Below are 19,368 nucleotides of genomic sequence, written 5' to 3' on the forward strand. Positions count from 1 at the left end.
TGAACCCATACGATACCTTAATTCAAAATATCATGATACAATTTTATCGCACTATTTTGCTGTACTCAGACTCAGTTTGCAGTAAAATAGCAATAGCATTGTCCTCCCTCCATACATACAACGCCAAAACATAAAATGCAACTATGAGCTTCTGAGTATTTAACCATATTGTATGATCTTGACTATTTATTCCTAGCATTTGAAATACACGAGTCTTCCCTCTTCGCTTCATGGAGAGCATTTTATTAGGATTTGCAACGGGCGGTTTGTGCGATGACGCAATGATGATCACATATGACAGTACAAAGATCTGACAATGACTTGCAGACATGAATGATTCGGTGAAATTGTAAGAGAACCGGCAACAGCAACAGCTCGACCCCAAGTCGCTTTGTAGCTACCGCGCAGTGTACCTTTAAAAACGGTGACTCCTCCTACTCATTGGGGTCCATGTCAGCAACATCTTTGAACTCGAGTTTGGAAGAACATGCATTGTGATGCAGAGAGAGGCGGAGAGAGTTGCTCAACGTCATGTACAGTACGGTAAAAGTATTCCAGTTTGAACAATAGGTGTAGTTAGTTTACGTGCGCGTGAGTCACTCCGAGGCAACTTGTATAGTAGGCTAAGTTACGCTGCGGGAAATAGCCTTCTGTCCTTTCTTCGGGACATCCGATTATTCCGACCTAAAGTATACATCTGTAAGCTAGTGTTTCATAGGGATCTAAGGGCTTGTTAAACATACTCATGCAGCAACCCAGTTAGCTAGTCGTGTGTTTAGGATACCAATACAATCTGTAACTAAGCAGCTTGTCTTTGAACACCGACTAATGTTCACGCGCGGATCTAAAAAGCGTCGATCGAATCGTTCGGTAAGTATTACTTAACCCCAGCTAGCTAGTAGCTGTTCTTGCGCTATTCGTAATATTTTGTTTTCATTATAGTCTGTAAATCCAGACATTGGATTGGACTTCTATTTAGTTAGATCTCTTAATCTGTTGTTTTTTCAGCCAGCTACTTTGCTTTCCTGAACTAGGTGTGAAGCTATTTGAGGTGTGTGGGTCACGTCTTTCAGCGTTTCCATCAGGGCTCATTGTGAAATTTGAGCTTATTTTCTGGTGTATTGTGACCGAGTTGTGGCTTTTGGCTATATACGTTACAAACTATGTACATGTATGCATATTATTTTTTGAGTGAAGTTCTTGACAAAGTTCTTGTTTGCCCAGGTTGTAGCGTACTTATCCTTATGTATGTGGCGTTTCTGGGAGTGGCCTTTCATACGTCATATGACCGTTCACCTGTACAGGCAACACTGTGGAAGAATACGAATATACTTACTTTGCTTACATGGATTGGAAACCGTTTGTGAAAGATGATTGTCAACTAATGTCTGTGTTATTATTTTCAGCAGAGTAAGTTCCCAGTGGCAGTAGCTTGTGCAGTAAGGTACATTTCTGATAATGCAGTAGCTCCTCTCAGTATTTGCGGTGATCTGCTAATATAACCTCAGTTCTGGTCCCTAAATTTCCTCACTCTTTCTCTGTGTGTCTGAAACCAGTTGCCTTGTTTGAGGAAAAGAGTTGTGCTCGTAAAAAAATATCCAAGTGCTCCTAGTATTCCATTAAAGACGGAGTGAATTTGGTGTAGCCTAATGAATCTATGTTCCTTCTATGTTCTATGTTCATCCGTTTTCCTTCCAGGGGAATGGATTGGGTGAGGGGGCATTGGAAATTGTACCTGCCTATTTGCTGTCCATGCAGATGAGAAAGAGATGTGTAGTTTTATTTCAGGCCTTGCTTCATGCGTAACATCTGGCTGGCAGACTTGGAGGGTTGCCAGTGACGAAGGGAGAATCTTTTTCTGTAATTACACTGAGGGCTGTGCTGCTAAAGCCAGCCCTCCCATGCAGTGGGCTGCTGCTGGATCACCGCTGCGGGTCCTGCGGCTCTAACTGTAACAGCAGTCGATTTCCTGTGCGTTGCTGCTTGATTTGTGGTGCCTCGGTCCTGCAGACCCCACTGGAGTATGCTGATGGGTTTTATGTGTCCCTAGCAGAGTCTGTTTAGTTCACAGGGTTTTTGTCCTGCATCAGGAAGAGATGAATGGATCATTGTGTCATCAATATACATTGCATTCAGCAGCCTGGACGTAATCCACATGTTTAAAGTCATAGTAATCCTGTTGATAAGTTATAAGGAGATGCTGCATAATTTGTCGTATACACTCAGTGAGTACTTTATTCGGTATTTATTTGACTTATTTTTTAGACTTAAATCTTCTGCTGCTGTAGTCTATCCCCTTAGAGGTTTGACACATTGTGTGTTCAGAGATGCTCTTCTGCATACCATTGTTGTATTGCGTGGTTATTTGCATTACTGTCACCTTCCTGTCAGCTTCGACCAGTCTGGCCCTTCACCTCTGACCTCTCTCATTAACAGCACGTTTCTGCCTGCAGAACTGCTGCTCACTGGATGTTTTTTTGTTTTTCACACCATTCTCTGCAAACTCTAGGGACTGTTGTGCATGAAAATCCCAGGAGATCAGTAGATTCTGAGAATCATTCTACGGTCAAAGTTACTTGGATCCCATTTCTTCCGCATTCTTACATTTGTTCTAAAAAAAAAAGCTGAACCTCTTGACCGTGTCTGCATGTTTTTACGCATTTAGTTGCTGCCACATGATTGGCTGATTAAATATTTGCATTAACAAGCTGGTTTACAGGTCTACCTAATAAAGCGAGTGTATATAAAAAAATTATGCTATTGCAAAATCTCCAGTAAATTCCTATGCCGTCTGTAATGGCATGTCAGTAGTAACAAGTAATAAGTCAGAAATACAGTTGACATTACTTATCGGGTTCAGATTCCAAGATTCCATTTTTAGCTATCGCTGGGGATCACCCATTATCCCAAACGCTTGCCTTTATATTGTTTATAAACCTTTTTCAACTAGACATTTGACGAGAGATGTTTTTCTTTATTCTATAAAGTATTTCATAAAATTTGCCTTTTGCTAAATCTGGATTCCACAATGGATAATTTCCATAGTCAAAATTCATCCACGCAAAAGTGATTTGGATTCACATTTGGATGCAAATTCTTCCTAGGAACCATATAAATGCTAAATGTCCCTATACTATTTCTTTTTTAAACAGTATGTTTCAGTATACATGATGGTAACATCACTGCTGTAATAGCTAGAGTTATCATATTCAATAATAATAATTCAAATGCACAGTTACTGGCCCATCACTGCATGTCCTTTGAAGTGCTAGCAGGCGGTAGCTGTTAGCATGCACTAACAGGCATTCAGTTTAGCATTAGGGACCAAAGGAGCAGTTTTTGACTGATGAAGCAGGGAGAACTCTGATTTACTGTATACACTGATTTACACATTGATTTGTAGTACACTGATTTATACACTGCCTCACTCGGTGCTGATATTGCCAATTTTGTGCTGTGGGAAATGGATGGCGCTGGGGCAATCATCCGTTCCAGTCCATGGGCTGTGTTCCTGTGCTGAGGAAATGTGCTTTAGCTTTAGTCTTGCAGGTTACTCTTTCATTGTATAAGAGTAGACAGTTTAAAATAAATTTGCCTTCTTCATTCCTCAGTAAGGGACACATAACCCCCCATACACATATGGACATCTTGTATTGAGCTATACAGGCTGAATTTCACATCTTTTTCCAGTATTGAATTCATAATATTTAATTCATAGTATGCCCTATATGGTATTTGTGTCATAATATCACAACATAAATGTTACCATCCATAAATGTTAACCATCCAAAAAGGTTTGAAGGAGGTGTTGTCTGAACTGACAGTGCCCACGCTGCAGCCATAGTGACCAACCCATTTACCTGTTTACATTCTAATCATCACATAGCAATAGATCATTGATTAATCTGAGCTTGAGCATTGCAAATTCAGAATGGGCCATTGTTTCAATAGCTTCCATTTCGACACAACTTGCAAAGATGGTTGAAGACTTCCAAACATGTTAAACTGTTTATATAACATTCTCTAAATGGTGTAATGCTTCTGAAAGTGATTAGCGGAGCTTTTTTCTGTGCCCTGAATGCCCTCATGATTAACTTTAAATGTTATGTCCTGTCTTATTGCAAAACTGACTAGAGGTGGAGAGTCCAGGTGAGAAAGTAAAAGTCATGCCATGTGTTTCTTCCACACATGAACCAAATTATTTCACTAATTAATGAACAAAATACTGGGGAGGCCTTTTACTTTCTGAAGCTGGATTGTCCACCTCTGAAATTGACCACAGTAAAGAAGAAAGAAACCTGTTAAATTGCATCATTTATGAGAATTCACTTGTTCGGTTTGCTTTATTTTACAAACTCTGGTTTTGGTAAGCTTACATTTGACACAGAACGTGCAGGTATGTAGATTTTGTTGGAGGAGCGTGCAGGTGCTGTGGAAGTGCTGGTCTGTGCGGTATCTTCAAGCCTCACCTTTATGCACCTAGCGATAGCCAGTGGGGCAGAGCACCGTTTAAAATGGAAGACAAATAATTCAACAGTGCGCTGAGTGACCTGGCTGCTGACTCGGCACGGTGTGGAGGCCTGGAACAGAGACGCCCGGAGAGAAAGGAAGGTCACCGCGGAGCGGGGGGAGGGGGAGGGAGCCGGGGAGAGACGGAAGGGTGCAGCGCGTTTCCCTGCTCGCTTCCTTCCTAATGTCTTTAAAAAGAGTGGAAAAGTTTTTCCAAGTGACTGGGGCCCTCGCGTACAGCAGTGCAGCTACTTTCACCAAATCCGGTAATGGCACCAGCAGGGATGGCCTGTATTCGCTCAAAACAACTTTATTTTTCATAGCATTGTTTTGATATTTAAATTTTGTCATTTGAGATTCTGTGCTGCCGTTCTGTGCTTTCTGGCATCACTCATTCTGGCCGCAAAGCACAACATGCAATTTTCCCTGAGTGATAACAGTAATTTCTCAAGGCGTCAGTGAGTTATCATGTCTGCTTGTGCTAACAGGTCCACCTCGTCTGATTTACGACCCCAACAAATACTTCCTGCAGCTCCCTCTCTCTCTCGAGGCAGGCTAGCGGGAAAAGATCCATACGCAGGGTACCAGCCTCAGGTTCAGTACTGTGTTCTGTTTAGAGCCGTTTCCTCAGAGGGGGGGTGTACAGAACACACGCGTAATGGGTGATAGGGCCTTATATGAAACCTCTGGAAACGGAAATTACACTCGTCTCGGCTTGTTGATCTGGGAGATATGGGAAAACAAAGTTTGCACTAATTGACTCTATGACTTGCCCTATCTTCATTACTGTCGGTCATAGAGAAATCATATGTCCAGCTGAGACGATTTATTTTTTTGGACAAGCTATTTTACAATCTGTCGTTTTCTTTCACTTTAATTCTGTTTTAACATGTGTTTTATCTCCTGGGATTATCACGCACAACAGTAGTAGTAACACTAGAGTTTGCAGAGAATAGTGCGAAAAACAAAAAGTATCAAGTGAGCAGCTGGATAGCTTTGCCTACACTGGAATGACTTTGCCCACACTTCTTTCAATAACAATCTATGCTATAACAATCAATTTATCAATGTCATATTGTTTCCTTCGTTTGCCAATGTGGCATTCAGGAGCATGGTTTTAATTGCTATGAGCTACACATTTGCTGTTTTTTGTGGATATTTGTTCTACTCATAATAATGAAAACAATTGATGTAGTGTGCTGCAGGTGTGGTGTAGGTAGAACTGGTTGTTGCAATGGCTATGTCCTGTCATTCACTTCTGAGCATGTGGGCTCAGTCAACCTAACCTGTATAAACAGAGGTTACATTTTTTTAAATTAATTTGTCAGGTGAGATGTTGTGCCCTTAAGCTAGGCACCCAAACTCAGCGGCTGCAGTGTGAATATCTAAGCTCTGTTAATCACGCTGGATAAGATCACCTGACAGGCTAATCTCGCTGTTTAAATATTCTTTTCCTCAGAGCCTTTTTATTTGGCTTTGTGAGGATGTGTGCCTGGTGCCTTGGAAGCGTGTGTGAGTTTCTTCTTTGTGTCTTGCAAATTAGTGTCCTGCCAGCTTTAATAATTGGGATTATGCCAAAATTACTTTTGCACAGAGTGACTCATATAGCCTATGTAATTGTTCTGGAATTGTGCTTACGAGGGATATTTTATGATCACAGAATACGTTAAACAACCAAATGTAAAAACATGACATTTTTCTGCATAATTAATGCATAATTTAAAAACTTATGCACTATTATGCAAATGTCAGAGACCACCCTTTTTTATTTACTGCCTTTATGTGCCAGTTACTTCTTTTTCAGAAAAGAATAGAGCAAGCAAATATTTTACACAAAATGACACAGAAACCTCTATGAGAATGCACAGTATTCAGTCTGTCAGCATTCAGTGTGTCCAGCCTTTGCGTTTATGACAGCTTTCTGCTTCTTGTAAGCACCTCCAAAGTTCAGTCTTTTAGATGAAGTTTAGATGCATTTTCTGCTTCTCCCATCCAAGTAATCCCAAACACATTCAGTGATGTTGAGGTCAGGATAATTGTATTCATTCATGACACATTCAATCAAAACCAAATCATCAATTCCAAATGTTCTTTCACCATCTGAAACTTGCACTGATCCTCCAGCATGCTTGACTGATGGTTCTGAGTCTTTCATTGCTTTGCTAGCGTACATACTGCCTTCTCTTACTCACAACATTGTTAAATGTAGATTCATTGGTCCATACCCTTTTCTTGCGAGTGGCTTTTTGACGGCTGCACATCCTCTCTGTCCTATAGCATTGAGTTGTTTTCTCACAGTGAAATGCATTATAGGGCTCACTTACTTGGGGTTCTGTTTGGACTCTGTATTCGATGTTCTCTGAATACATTTAGGATAATCCTTGTGCCTCCACTGTCCTTTCTGCGTTCCACTGCATTTCCTATGCACTTTGCATTTACAGAGCAGACACGTCTTCAGATTCGAATTTGAAGCCACATGAAAACTGTCCAAAAAACCTACTCTTCAAAGAGCTGAGGCGACAGGCACTGCTGTGGACTGTTCCCGTTAGTCCAGCACTTGGTAGCATTAATCCACCACGGCTGTGCACATCTGCACAGAGCAGTACACAGATGGGCTTGTGCAGCCAGAGGTCAAGGGTCGCACACTGTGTGACACCCCTGGGAGGAAGAGAATAGCTGGACACAGGGGGAACCGATAATTTCGCCAGATTTTTTTAAGGCGCATAGAGAGATTTCTTTTTTTTATGATGTACCCTATCTATGCCATTTACCCATGTTATCTAGGATACACTGTATACATACCACCAGGTCCCCTTGTAGCGCAAATAGATCTGATGAGCAACATGCCTTCTCCAAGCCGCATCATCTCCAAAGGCGATCAGTGCAAGCCTCCCCCTAGCGAAACCGGAATCGAACCCTGGTCTTCGGTGTGCAACTGCAATGAACTGGACTGCAACAGCATTGTTCGCTACATCTTAGCCCGTTTTGCGGGAGATTTCTTAAGCAACAAAAATGAATGACAACACCTCTCACTATCACAGGATCTGGGTAAAAATTATTCATTTAAGCAAAAAAGACAAACCAGAACGCGGCAAGCATCTTTTCAGCCAAGTTGTTTCCCCCGTGGTTTCAGTCTGTGCCTCAGTTTGTGGAGGAGGGCTTGGCTGGATTTGAATCCAAATTTTATGCTTTCTTCCTGACCTTCCCTTCTCTTGCTTCAAGGGGCGAATCCCTGAAATGACAGGACGAAATATGGCAGCCACGCCAAGGGGGGTTCGGTTCCAAATTATGGAGCAATCCTACTCCTTTGCTCTTGTTTCCCCCCCTCCTGTCAAGGATATAAAATGCATGCTTCCAGCATGAAGGGAAATCCCACAATGCAATTCTCCATGCGTACAGACGCGAGGAGCAAATCAGTACGCTTTCAAATGGATGAAGTGAGTTTAGGATGTACGTGAATATTTCATCAATGCATGTTGAGGGAAAGGAGGAGGATTAAGAATTGAGAAGTGGACTTTGTCAGAAACTTTAGCCTTCGTGTTTCTGAGCAAGGCGTTGCAAAGAGCGGCAATAGTGTGACTGACAGGCATGCATTTCATGACTAAATACACTAGGGTGGTTGTTATGAATTATTCACGAACACTCCAAAGTCATCATAGAGAAAGAGAAAATGCTTGCGCACAGGACCAAAGCTCCTTCTTATGTAGGTTGCGAGGGCGGTTGAGTTCCGTTTCCGGTTTGTTTATGGGCTATCCTCCCTTGCACAGTACCTGTAAAGTTTGCTTGTTCCAGGTCACCGGGTTGGTCAGGAAATACCCCCCTGGAGGGATGACCGCAGAGGAAGGGAATGTGCTAAAGTGGAATGGAACCCAGCCCTGGTCTCAGACCCCTACTGTGGAAAGTAGCACACACTAAGCCCTGGGCTGGTCAGTAATGCAGCCCAGGTGTGTGTGTCTACTTAACTAGGAGGCGTTGCCCTCACACTGTCCCGATTCTGTCTCTCTCAGACCGAGCCCTGCCACACACACACGCACACACACTTAGACTTCATGCAAAGAGCAGCATTTAAAGACTCGCTTCCTGTGAACAACTTCGGTTTTGTTTTGAGGTGTAATTAAGTAGCCATGGAAACTGCAGTGGAAATTTTGAAAAAGAGAATGTATGCAGTGCAGCTTGAGCCAATCGTGCAACCCTGACCTGCTTGGCAACCAGGAAGTGACCTCAAGGGGAGGCGTGGCATATACTCCACTCACCTGGCTTCCAACTTTAATTACCTACAAAAGTGACATTCCAACGAGCCACGCTGAACTCTGGTATTCATTTGATGTTGTTCCTGATACCTTTGTGAACCATGTCGTCTTTGGTCACAACGGCAACAAGAGAAGCTTGCTCGTGGCGTTGTTGGGAGTGCAACAGGTGTAAAACCTCTGTTCTCCGCTTGCAGTTTACCCTATCAGCTGAAGGCCCAGGTCCCCAGGCAAGGGGAGTGATCACACTCGTATTGCTTGTTCAGAGGTGTTGTCATAGTCTGTATTGGTGGTTCACATGGCTACCCCATCCACCACTAAACTGCTTGAGTAATGCCAGCTGATCTACAGGCTGAGGCTAGCTCAGGTAAAGGTGTCTCAGCAGGTAGGCCGGTGAACACCTCTGCTTTTGAGCACATACACGTCCACTTATGAATGTCTCCACCTGAGACTGGTGTTGAAGCAGCCGTCCTTGCTGCTTGTTGCTCTTGCTTGCTAACCGTTGCTGTTTATTTATTTATTCATTTTTAATGAAAGCTTTAAAAACAGGTCTGGAATGGGTGTTTACGTGAAAGAATTTGCTTGGTAATTATGGGCTTACTTGGGCTTGCATGGGTTTTTGGCTCAGGGGTGACATTGGCTCAGAGGGTTGCCGGTTTGATCCCGTCCTGGGTGTGTCGAAGTGTCCCTGAGCAAGACCGCTGACCCCAAAATGCTCCTGGTTGGTGCCTTGCATGGCAGCCAATCGCCACTGGTGTGCGATTGTGGGTGTGAACGGGTGAATGAGAAAAATCAATTGCTTTGGAAAAAAGCAGTATATAAATTCCAACAATTTATATTTACCATTTTTATTCTTCAGTAGTCAATAGCTCTTTTTAAAATGTGAAGCTGTAAAGCTGCTGTACTAAAAAATAGATTTTGTATCTCACGGGACCTGGTTAAATAAAGGTTGATTAATTAAAATCAGAATTTAATTAATTCCTTTGAATTTCAATCAAGGTATGTGTGACTGAAATTTTCCTAGTTTTTTTTCTTGTGCTGTCTCTAACACAGATGCTGATTGGCTGACTTCCGCTGTCAGTGTAACACAGATGTTAATTGGCTGACTTGTGCTGTCTCTGTAACACAGATGTTGATTGGCTGACTTGTGCTGTCTCTGTAACACAGATGTTGATTGGCTAATGTTGTTTCTGCAGGTGGAGGATGATGAAGCGGACCGAGGTCAGCCCTGCAGCCGCTGTGGAGATCAGTGCCCTGGCTTCCGCATGCATGGCTGGAGGTACGGCTCCTCAACATTACTCAAATCGCAGCCCTCCAGGGCCAAGAACTGCTGCTTTTCCACCCTTTACCTGAGGGTCAGGTGTGAAGGCAGTGTGGCCAATCAGTGGTATCAGTTAGTAACCTGGCAAGGGCCGGATTTTGATTTGAGGATCCATGCTCCATAGGCAAGGGGTCGGTTGAATGAAATTTCTAAATGAAAAGTATTTTTAATATAACCTGTTTGAACTTATGATGGGGTCCCCCTCGATGCCTTTGAGCCTTGGTCGGGCTCCCTGAGTCAGAAAATGTTGAAATCCCCTGCTGGTCTTCTTGATTTGCACAATTAGAACTGCATGGGAGTAAATGATACTTAATGCTCAGTGGACCTGAAATCAGACCGTTCCTTTCATCTTACCGCATATGGCTGCAGTCCTTGGAATACAATACATTTGAAAAAAGAATCTGAATACACTCACCAAGCACTGTATGAGGACTTCTACTGCTGTAGCCTATCCACTTAGAGCTATGATGTGTTGTGTGTTCAGAGATGCTCTTCTGAATACCACTGTTGTAATGTGCGGTTATTTGTGTTACTGTCACCTTCCTTTGACCAGTCTGGCCATTCTCCTCTGACGTTTCTCATTAACAATGCGTTTCTGTCTGCACCATTCTTTGCAAACCGTACAGACTAGTCTGGGTGAAAAACCCAGGAGATCAGTCGTTTCTCAAACCACCCTGTCTGCCACCAACAATCATTCCATGGTCAAAGTCACTTGGATCACATTTTTTTTTTTCCCCATTCTGATGATATGAACATTAACTGAGCCCACTCTTTATGGGCATAACTGTTCAGCAATCCCAAAATCATATGATAATTACCACGATTTTGGATATCGTGCCTGCTCCACTCTCCAAAATGTATGCAGTGATGTTGATGGGCCGTTTCATTTTTTTTGTGTGTGTAATAGGTAGCAACCGTCACATGACTGGGGCTATTTGATGACTGTGCTCCATGGAAACAAAGCCAGTATGTAAGAGTAGTTATTGTTTAACCAATCAGCACAGTGTGACATACTGCTTTATATTCTCTGAGCTGGGGGTTGTTATGGATTATCTGATCTGGCTTTGTAAATCATTTTAATCCGTATATCCTCCCAATCCATGGAGAAATTGAGCTTGGAATTGTGCTTTCCTTTCCACTGCGGTGACCTGCAGTGCAACCTTTTGCCAGTTGTTTGGAAAATGAGGAAGTTCTTCAAATGGCTGAAACTATACTAATGACTGTAAGGCAATGTTTTCTATTTTTTTCCTACCGAATTGTATAAAAGGGATTAATCTCTGCACATCAAGACTGAATAATCCCACTTTGGTTTATAAGGTTTTGTTTGTTTGTGTGTGTGTGTGTGTGTGTGTTTGTGAGAGTGTGTGTACACAACAGCTGCATCTCTGAATGAGTGTATAGCTTAATTTGTATGTTCTTTAGCAGTATTGTGGGACTTGATCAAATCACAAAATGAAAATGTGAAAACAGTTATGTTATGTAAGAGAGAAGTGAAAAGGCTTCATCTTTATCATCTTCTACCTGGCATTGCATCGCAAGAGGCACTGGGTCAATAGAAAGATGCAGCAGTGCTTAACTAGTGCATAGTAAACTGTTGATATCTGCTTTAATAATTGAATATAGGACATAGGCTCGGCTTGAAACCTTTCATAACAATCTACTAATCGTTCTTTTAATTTATCTGTGAACAACTGGAAGCTTTGTGGCATATACAGTGAGTGCCATAGCTCATTTGAGTTTGCAAGGATACTATGACAATGAGGTTGAAGTTCAGACTGTCTGCTTTAATTTGCGGGTATATTTATCCACATTGGATGGACTGTTTAAAAATGACAGTACTTTATGTACACGGTCCCACATATTAAGGTACTACAAGTATTTGTTGCAATGGCTTCACGGATGTGTTTTGTTAGACAGGTGTATTCATTTGTGTCGTTAGTGAATGCAGAAGAGATCTGTTGGTGTCTAGCCTTGATTCTAGACTTTGCAATTGCCTTTAGAGATTGTTGTTGGGGTGAGGAAGACCGCAGTGTCGATGCAAATTAAGGTGACCATCATAAGGCTCAGAAATTAAAATCAATCAATCGGGAACATTGCAAAAACCCTGGGCATGCTCAAGTCAACAGTTTGGTTCATTATTAACAAGAAAAAAAAAATATGTCAAAAGACCCAGTAGACCGAGGAAGACCACTGTAATGGATGACTGGAAAATCTCTATTGTGAAGAAAATCCCCCTGACAACGAGCCAACGGATCAAAAACACACTCCTCGATGCAGGTGTAGATGTATCAAAGTCTACCAAACATATACGACTAGACCAGCAAGGCTACAGAGGGTACACTATAAGATGCAAACCACTGATAAACAGAAAGGCAAAATTACTATTTGCTAAACGGCACCTAAAAGAGCCCCAAGAGTTTTGGAACAAAGTCTTGTGGACAGATAAGACAAAGGTTAACGTATCTGAGTGGTGGAAAGAGGAAAGTGTGGATAAAAAATGCTCAGATAAAACCAAATGCCTCCAAACTTACTGGACGGCAATTCATCATGCAACAAGACAATGATTCAAAACATACTGCTAGAGCCACAAAGGGGTTTTTTGACAGCCAAGAATGGGAAAGTCCTTGACTGGCTGAGTCCATCTCCGATTCTGAATCCAATTGAACATGCATTTTACATGCCGAAGTGAAGGCAAACCAGCAGGAACTGAAGATTAAGGAACAACGGCTGACAGGGTTTATGTCTCCAGGCTGGCAATGTGTTCAGTCAGTCACATTTTCTGATTCTTTATAAAGAAAGCACATTCATGACTTGGTTGACCCCGGCAATATAAAGCAAGACCACAATTTTGTTTGGTTATTTCACACATTATTTGACTAACTTAATTCATAAAGCAAGTGCCGGGCTACAGAAGCAACGGCACTGCCCTTTCGCAGAAGTTAATATTTCTTGACTTTGAATGCAGTGTGGTTTGCCAAAAGCACCGGTCTTTTACAGCATTATACTCTATAGCTGAGCTAGGTGTATCCTTAGCTATATGTACATGGGCCATTCTGCAATAATCAAAAGCAGACTTTTCCCCCACACTGCGGTAAGGTTATAAAACTGCCTTAAAAACAAGTTCAACATGTTTCACATACACTTTCAATTGTGGTTTAAAAAAAGTGTAATGGGCAGATTTAAGCATGCCTTTTTAATCAGGATATGGCTGGACTGAAGTTGCCTTAAAGGAAGGGCGTAAAGGGAGAAAATGGCCAGAGCTGAAGTGTGCGTGGCACCTGCTCCTTCGACCCGCGCGCGGACACTTAAGGGACAGGCGCGGACTCTGCTGCTGCTGACGCAGTCATTAATCTCCTTCAATAAAGCGCAGGCAGAGCGAGGCCCGGGACTGTCCCGGCACAGCTGGACCCCCCCGTCCCGCGCCGAGGGGATTGAGTTAGCGCTGACCCCCATGTCCCGCAAACACGCGCCGTGGGGGGGCCAGGAGCGCCCACCCAATTACCATGGATTAGACCGGTAAAGGGAACCCCAAAACCCACCGACAGTGCGCAGGAAGGGGGTACCCATCTGCTCCTGAGGCTCTCCTAATCTGAGCCCAAACACTCTGAGGTTCCATCCACTGACCATGACAAATGACTAGTTTGAGGGAAATTGACTTGAAATTGAAAACACGTTTTACTTGGATGCATTTATTTTAGCCAGTGTGTAATTCTTACTATTATATGGTACATAAATGTTGCTATTACCATGAAAAGTAAACAGAGACTCTCATATGCAAATACCCCTGGTCATAACATCTACTGATTCACGGAATACCTAAAAATATGGAATACCTAAAAAAACTTTTTTTTTTTTTTAATTGATGTGGGTATCCTGGTAAGGATACAAATTGAACCACAGTAGATGTGATGCAAACAAATTGTAAAGTCTTGAAGACATTTTGTGTGTGTTTCTTCCACTATGAAATGCCCATTCTGCCTGAACTCTTTGATTTGTAGGTTTTTTTTTTTTGTTTTTTTTCAGAATTCCAAGTCAGTGTTCTAGAACTCCATTGCCTTCATATGTGCCAGCAGTGGTCGTTATATCATCATTGTAATGTTCAGTTACATTCTAATGGCGTATTTGTGATGTGTCTTGCTAAAGGGAAGCAGGAGGTCTGGTCTGGCTTTACAGTGAGGCAGTCCAGAGGAACACTGACCGGGTGGAAACCGCGTTATTGCTCATTTAATTCTCACTCGCCCTTTAGTGACCCCACAACCCAGCACCCATCTGTTTCACAGAGACGGATGGATGGATGAGTGAGAGAGGGATGGTAAATGGGACACTTGAGTTGAAAGTGAGAAAGAGATGGAGGCTGGCAGACAGGGAAAAGGTCTGAAAGGTGGTGTAAAGATTTAAAAGGCGTGGCTAAAGTGTGATAATGGAGTGATTGACGGGCATGTGGAGGTGGCAGGTCCCTGTACAATGCGCTCTTTATGTGCAGTTCTTGACTGACAGGGCAGCTCCCGAGTGATGGACACGGGGTTTGTGTATAACGCCACCATGCAGGACCTCTTGATAAAATGCAGTCCTCATGGTCAACTCTTGTCTATTGATCTACCATGTGTGCAGGGGGGCATTATGGGTAAGGAATTGGGCTGGTACGTGAGGCTGGTTGGCGTGATTTCTAGGTGAGGCTCTAATATTGCACCCTTTGAAAAGGTACTTGATGTGAATTATGCGTGATGTGTAATTGGATATGTTCATATACGTTTGCTAAGTAACCCTGGATAAGGGAATCTGCCTAGAAATAACAAACGGCATAGTGTCATGTTTCTTGTGTGTGCAAATGACCTGTTTGACGACCGGGGAAGGAGTTGTAAGGGTATTGTTGTATTACTGCTTAATTACAAATTATTAAGATTATTAAGCTAAATGCTGCAGTAAGCTTGCATGTAGAAATCAGTCTTATGATTATGTTTGTGTGAAGTACAGTATAGAGTGTCCATCTGTGCATACTTTTGTGTGTATGTCTCTGAGTTGTTATGTGTTAGATATGTGATGAGTGCAGATGTAGAATCTCCACCAGATTTATTCAAGTGGGGAATAATGGTGGACTAGTGCCAGACTGCGTATGGTTTACATTTGAACAAAGAAGGAGTGCCCTGTGTGCATATGCGTGTGTATGTGTGTGCGTGTATGCGTGTGTGTGTGTGTGTGTGTATGCATGCGTGTGTGTGTGTGTGTGTGTGTGCGTATGCATGTGTGTGTGTGTGCGTATGCATGTGTGCATATGCATGTGTGTCTGTGTGTGTGTGTGTGTGTGTGTGTGTGTTCCCTTTTCTCTTTTGTGCTTGCTCTGCACTTATAAATGTGTGAGTGGGAGGGGCAGGAGAAGGGGTGCAGTATCGTTGTTTGGGGCCTCAGTGCCACTTGGGGGGAGAGAGTGAGAGAGAGAGAGAAAGAAAGGAGAGAGAGCAGGAGAGGGATGGAGTACAAGGTTCTGCACAGGCTCAACCCTGCCACACTCTGAGCATCTCTCTGACCAGTGGGGCTGCCCTCATGACATCATGCAACTCCTCTTTCACAAGACTCAGTCTCTTTCATAAAACAACACTCTGTGGGCATCTAATGATGTTTGAAAAGCAATATGGATTATTGTGCACCTTGGAGAAAAGGTAAAGTTCCTGAAATGTTCTTTCTCCTCTTCTCCGAGTTCTGAGAGGGCTCTTGTAGGCGTTTTCCAGGGAAGTGTGTTCCTGTTGAGTTCCCTCTTCTTGGCAGGGCTTCATGCTGAACTGAACTGTCCCCTGTTTCATGCATCGCATTGAGCAGGACCAGCTGGGGTATTAAGCCACAGGAACTGACTGCGTCCTGCTCCAGTGGCATTAGAAGTTAAGCTCTTTATGGGTTTGGTGCCTGTGGACATGTTGACATCAAATGATCTTGTCCACGTTGGAACAGTAAGGCAATATTCTTCTTCAGGTTTGTCACCAAAAAATCTGTAAAGACACTTTAAAAATCTTTTGCATTTTTTTTAATTTTTATATTAAGATTCAGTGAAATGTGTTATACAGAAAATGTATGGTTACTCTTATGTAGCCATTTATGTTACCCCTTGAGTAGATGTTATGGAATGTTGTAGAACTCTTGCTCTCACCTACCAATAGTAATTGCTACACCAGCACTGGATTGTTCAGTTTAGAACATTCTCATTTGTGATGTTATTCCTGTAAAAGATCCATTGAAAACACATTTACATTTTAGAGTATTGTCATGGTAACAGACAAGTTTGGAAGCAACAAACGGCAAATTTGGTCAATTCTCTCAGCCTTTTGTGTTAACGAGACTTTGGAAGAGGACTCTGGCTGTCATGAGGCTGCTGCAGCTGGGGTCTGGATATTGTCATGCTGTGCATGCTGGGAAGGTCTTACTCAGCACACACACACTTATGGCTGCTATCCCACTGGAGGAAAAGTTAGGCCTAGCCTCAGCTCTATCCCCGCATCATCAAAAATGATGTGTGCAATTTGCACGTAGTACTTGGGGAGTCGATGAGCATTTATCTAATGTGACGGCCAAACTCAATCACAGCGTCTCTGGCTGTGAGTCCCAGTGCAGATGGTACTCTGCTGTAATTTGATTGGGTTTGTGGGTATTGATTTCATCACAGAACCGAAGACATCCTTTGGATCCATTTCATGGAGTGGGAACCATTTCTTCTATTGCTTTCTTCCCCGTTGATGGCTGTGTTAAGTGTGTCAGTTGTTACAGCGGTACTGTACAGCAGATTGGAACTGCATCTGCTGAATTTCCTGATAAAGTGTGTCGTAAGTATACTGTTAGGATGAGATAATGAGACCAAGCTGATGCTGTAAATGTGCTTCATTTTAGATGGGGAAAGTTGAGCTTGTTATTTTGACAGATTTGGAAATGTGGAAGTTAATGCAGATAATAAGCCGGTAAGTGTACCATAGAGGTTTAACTGAGACCAGAGGAGCTTTAGTTCTTGGAGTGGAGGAAGTGAGGAATGAATACTCCACAGGACCCCCTTCCCATAATGCTCTGCTGCATCTCTCCTCTTTATGCTCTGGTGCAGAAAGCTGTGTGATGTATCACTTCAGTACCAGTTTTCAGCTTTCTCATCATCATGTTAAGAATATTCTGGAAAAGTAATAATGTAGCTGTAGTAGTTGTTCTGTGTTTGTTTGTGCGTGCGTGCGTGTGTGTGTGTGTGTGTGTGTGTGCATAAACTGTACAAAAGTATTACAGTGAGAAACTGAGTGTTGAAGCTTCAGCAGCTTGTGCAGAAAGCTGTTAAAGATGAGCAGAGCCAGAAGAGAAGTAGAAGAAAGACTGGCTGAAAGTGTGCCCATCCCTCACTCCTGCTGTTTAACTCTCCTGTCTGCGGGGCCTTCTGGGAGGGAGCAGGACAGGCCTCTTAATGAGGAGTCACAGGGAGACAGGAGTCATTACCACGCTTAACCCCATTTCACCAGGCCTGACTCTAATCCCTCTCTCTTTCTTTCTCTCTCGCGCTCACTCTCGCTCTCCTCTCTTCTCTCATAAATATATATGCTGCGGTTCACTCTTCTGGTCATAGTTTCATTTTAACCGTCTTCATTTAATCTTCTCTTTGTGGCCATGTCTAGTGTCCAGATTGAAATGCAAAATACCCTCTTATTAAAAGAACTTATGAATCATAAATTGGAAATGCTCATTTTGATGGCTGTTAACACTCCCTCTTCATTCCTTTACTGTATTTTAGTCTATATTTCTCATTTCTTGTGACTCTTGCAGTGTGCCTTGTTTCATTCATAGTGTGTGTGTGTGTGTGTGTATTGGAATTCTTCCGTGTGACACTTTTTTTTACCTGTTGAGGGACATTTCCTTAGAGCATTGTGTGTGCCTGTGCAGTAATGTGTTGTGTTAGCGGGGTCATTGTCCTGGAGAGCAGTGTGTACAGTGTAGGTGAACGGCAGTGTGAAACGGGGGTGAGAGGCGGTGTGCACTGCCGGGAGCTCCCCACGGCGGTCTGTGTGAAAACAGCCTAACAGGATTGCGCTGAGGCCAGATTGCTGGGAGCAGCAGTGTTTGATCACGGTGGCTTAACCTGGCATAACCCAGCAGCGCATTGATCTGTGTTTTCCCGGGCCTGCATGGCCGCAGTCTTCAGACGCAGGCATGCGAGTGCTCGCGTTCGTGTGCAGGGGCATGCATGCGTGCAGCCAGTGTGAACCGGCTCGAGCGGGCTGCCCGTATAAGGGCGTGAGGAAGGGCGAACTCTCCACGCGTTCCCCCGCGCTCGAATGCGATCCCTGGCCGTACACAGTGCTCTCTGTGTGTGGGTGTGCGAGCGCCGTCCTGAGGAGATGTTTATCTTTGAGTGAGAGGATCGCCAGGGGGAGTGTGACCTGTGTACACTAGAAGGGATTTCTGACCAAAGGGGTTGGAAAGTCAGAGCAAAGCTGCTTTGTCAACCCATCTGTGCCTTTGTGTTGAGCCTTAGCCCACAAGTACCCTGCTGAGGGATTATTACGTAAGTGGACAGCGCGCGTTGTGTGTGTGTGTGTGTTTGTGTCTGCGTGAGTGTGTCTGTGGGTGGATGGGTGGGAGTGTGTGTGTGTGTGTGGGGGGGGGGGGTTGTTTAGCCTCTGACCTGGACTGTGTGGGGGAGAGTGTTTGGCAGAGATCAGGCAGCTTGACGGGAACAGTTGCTTTGTCCAGCCCTGGAGTCACTGAACCAGCACAACTTAAAACTCTAGTGAGTTGAAGCTGTGCGTGTTTGTGCACTTGCATACACTGCTACTGCTCACTAGTGTCATATTCAGTTTCTTTTAAGTTACAAAAGAATTAAGTTAACAGTTGCCAAACTATAGGTCATGAAAGTAGAGTTGGTTAGGCCCAAATACAGGTGAAATGAACACTTTGTTCCTAATTTTCTAAATAAAATTTGAGAATTTAATTTCACAAAGGTATAGCAATGGTCGTTACTCCAGGGTTACATTATGAGTGTCAAATATCAGAAAGATGTGAGAGGTCAAAGTTCAAAAGGAGCCATTTTCCTCCAATATTATCCTACCACTTTTTCTTCTCTTGGTTGGCTGATTGCCGGCATCCACTGTGCTGGATAGCCTGGGGTTTGTAGTTTCTCACACCGTGTTCCAGTGTGTTTGTAGTTTCCCTCACACAGTGTTGCAGTGTGTTTGTACTTAAATGTCTTCATCTGTATATATTTTCAGCTGTCTTCCTCAGTTTCGTCATGTGAAATACTCCTGCAAAGGCCTCGAGTGGTCTATTCTGGCCCTGCCA

General features: G+C 43.3%; 1 protein-coding gene across 2 annotated transcripts in view; it reads left to right on the top strand.

Annotated features, from left to right (window-relative positions):
- The first annotated feature begins 474 nt into the window (after positions 1-474).
- Positions 475-19,368, top strand: part of prickle3 (prickle homolog 3) — a 30,265-nt gene continuing 11,371 nt past the window's right edge. Inside the window, exons 1-2 of one of the 2 annotated variants that reach the window (XM_061257239.1) lie at positions 475-538; positions 9,953-10,035. In XM_061257239.1, coding sequence (XP_061113223.1) covers positions 488-538; positions 9,953-10,035 — 134 coding nt within the window. In that variant the 5' untranslated portion in view covers positions 475-487. The other variant, XM_061257240.1, reaches the window with a different exon arrangement.

Source organism: Conger conger, chromosome 10, assembly GCF_963514075.1.
Source record: "Conger conger chromosome 10, fConCon1.1, whole genome shotgun sequence".
NCBI classification, from domain to species: Eukaryota; Metazoa; Chordata; class Actinopteri; order Anguilliformes; family Congridae; genus Conger; species Conger conger.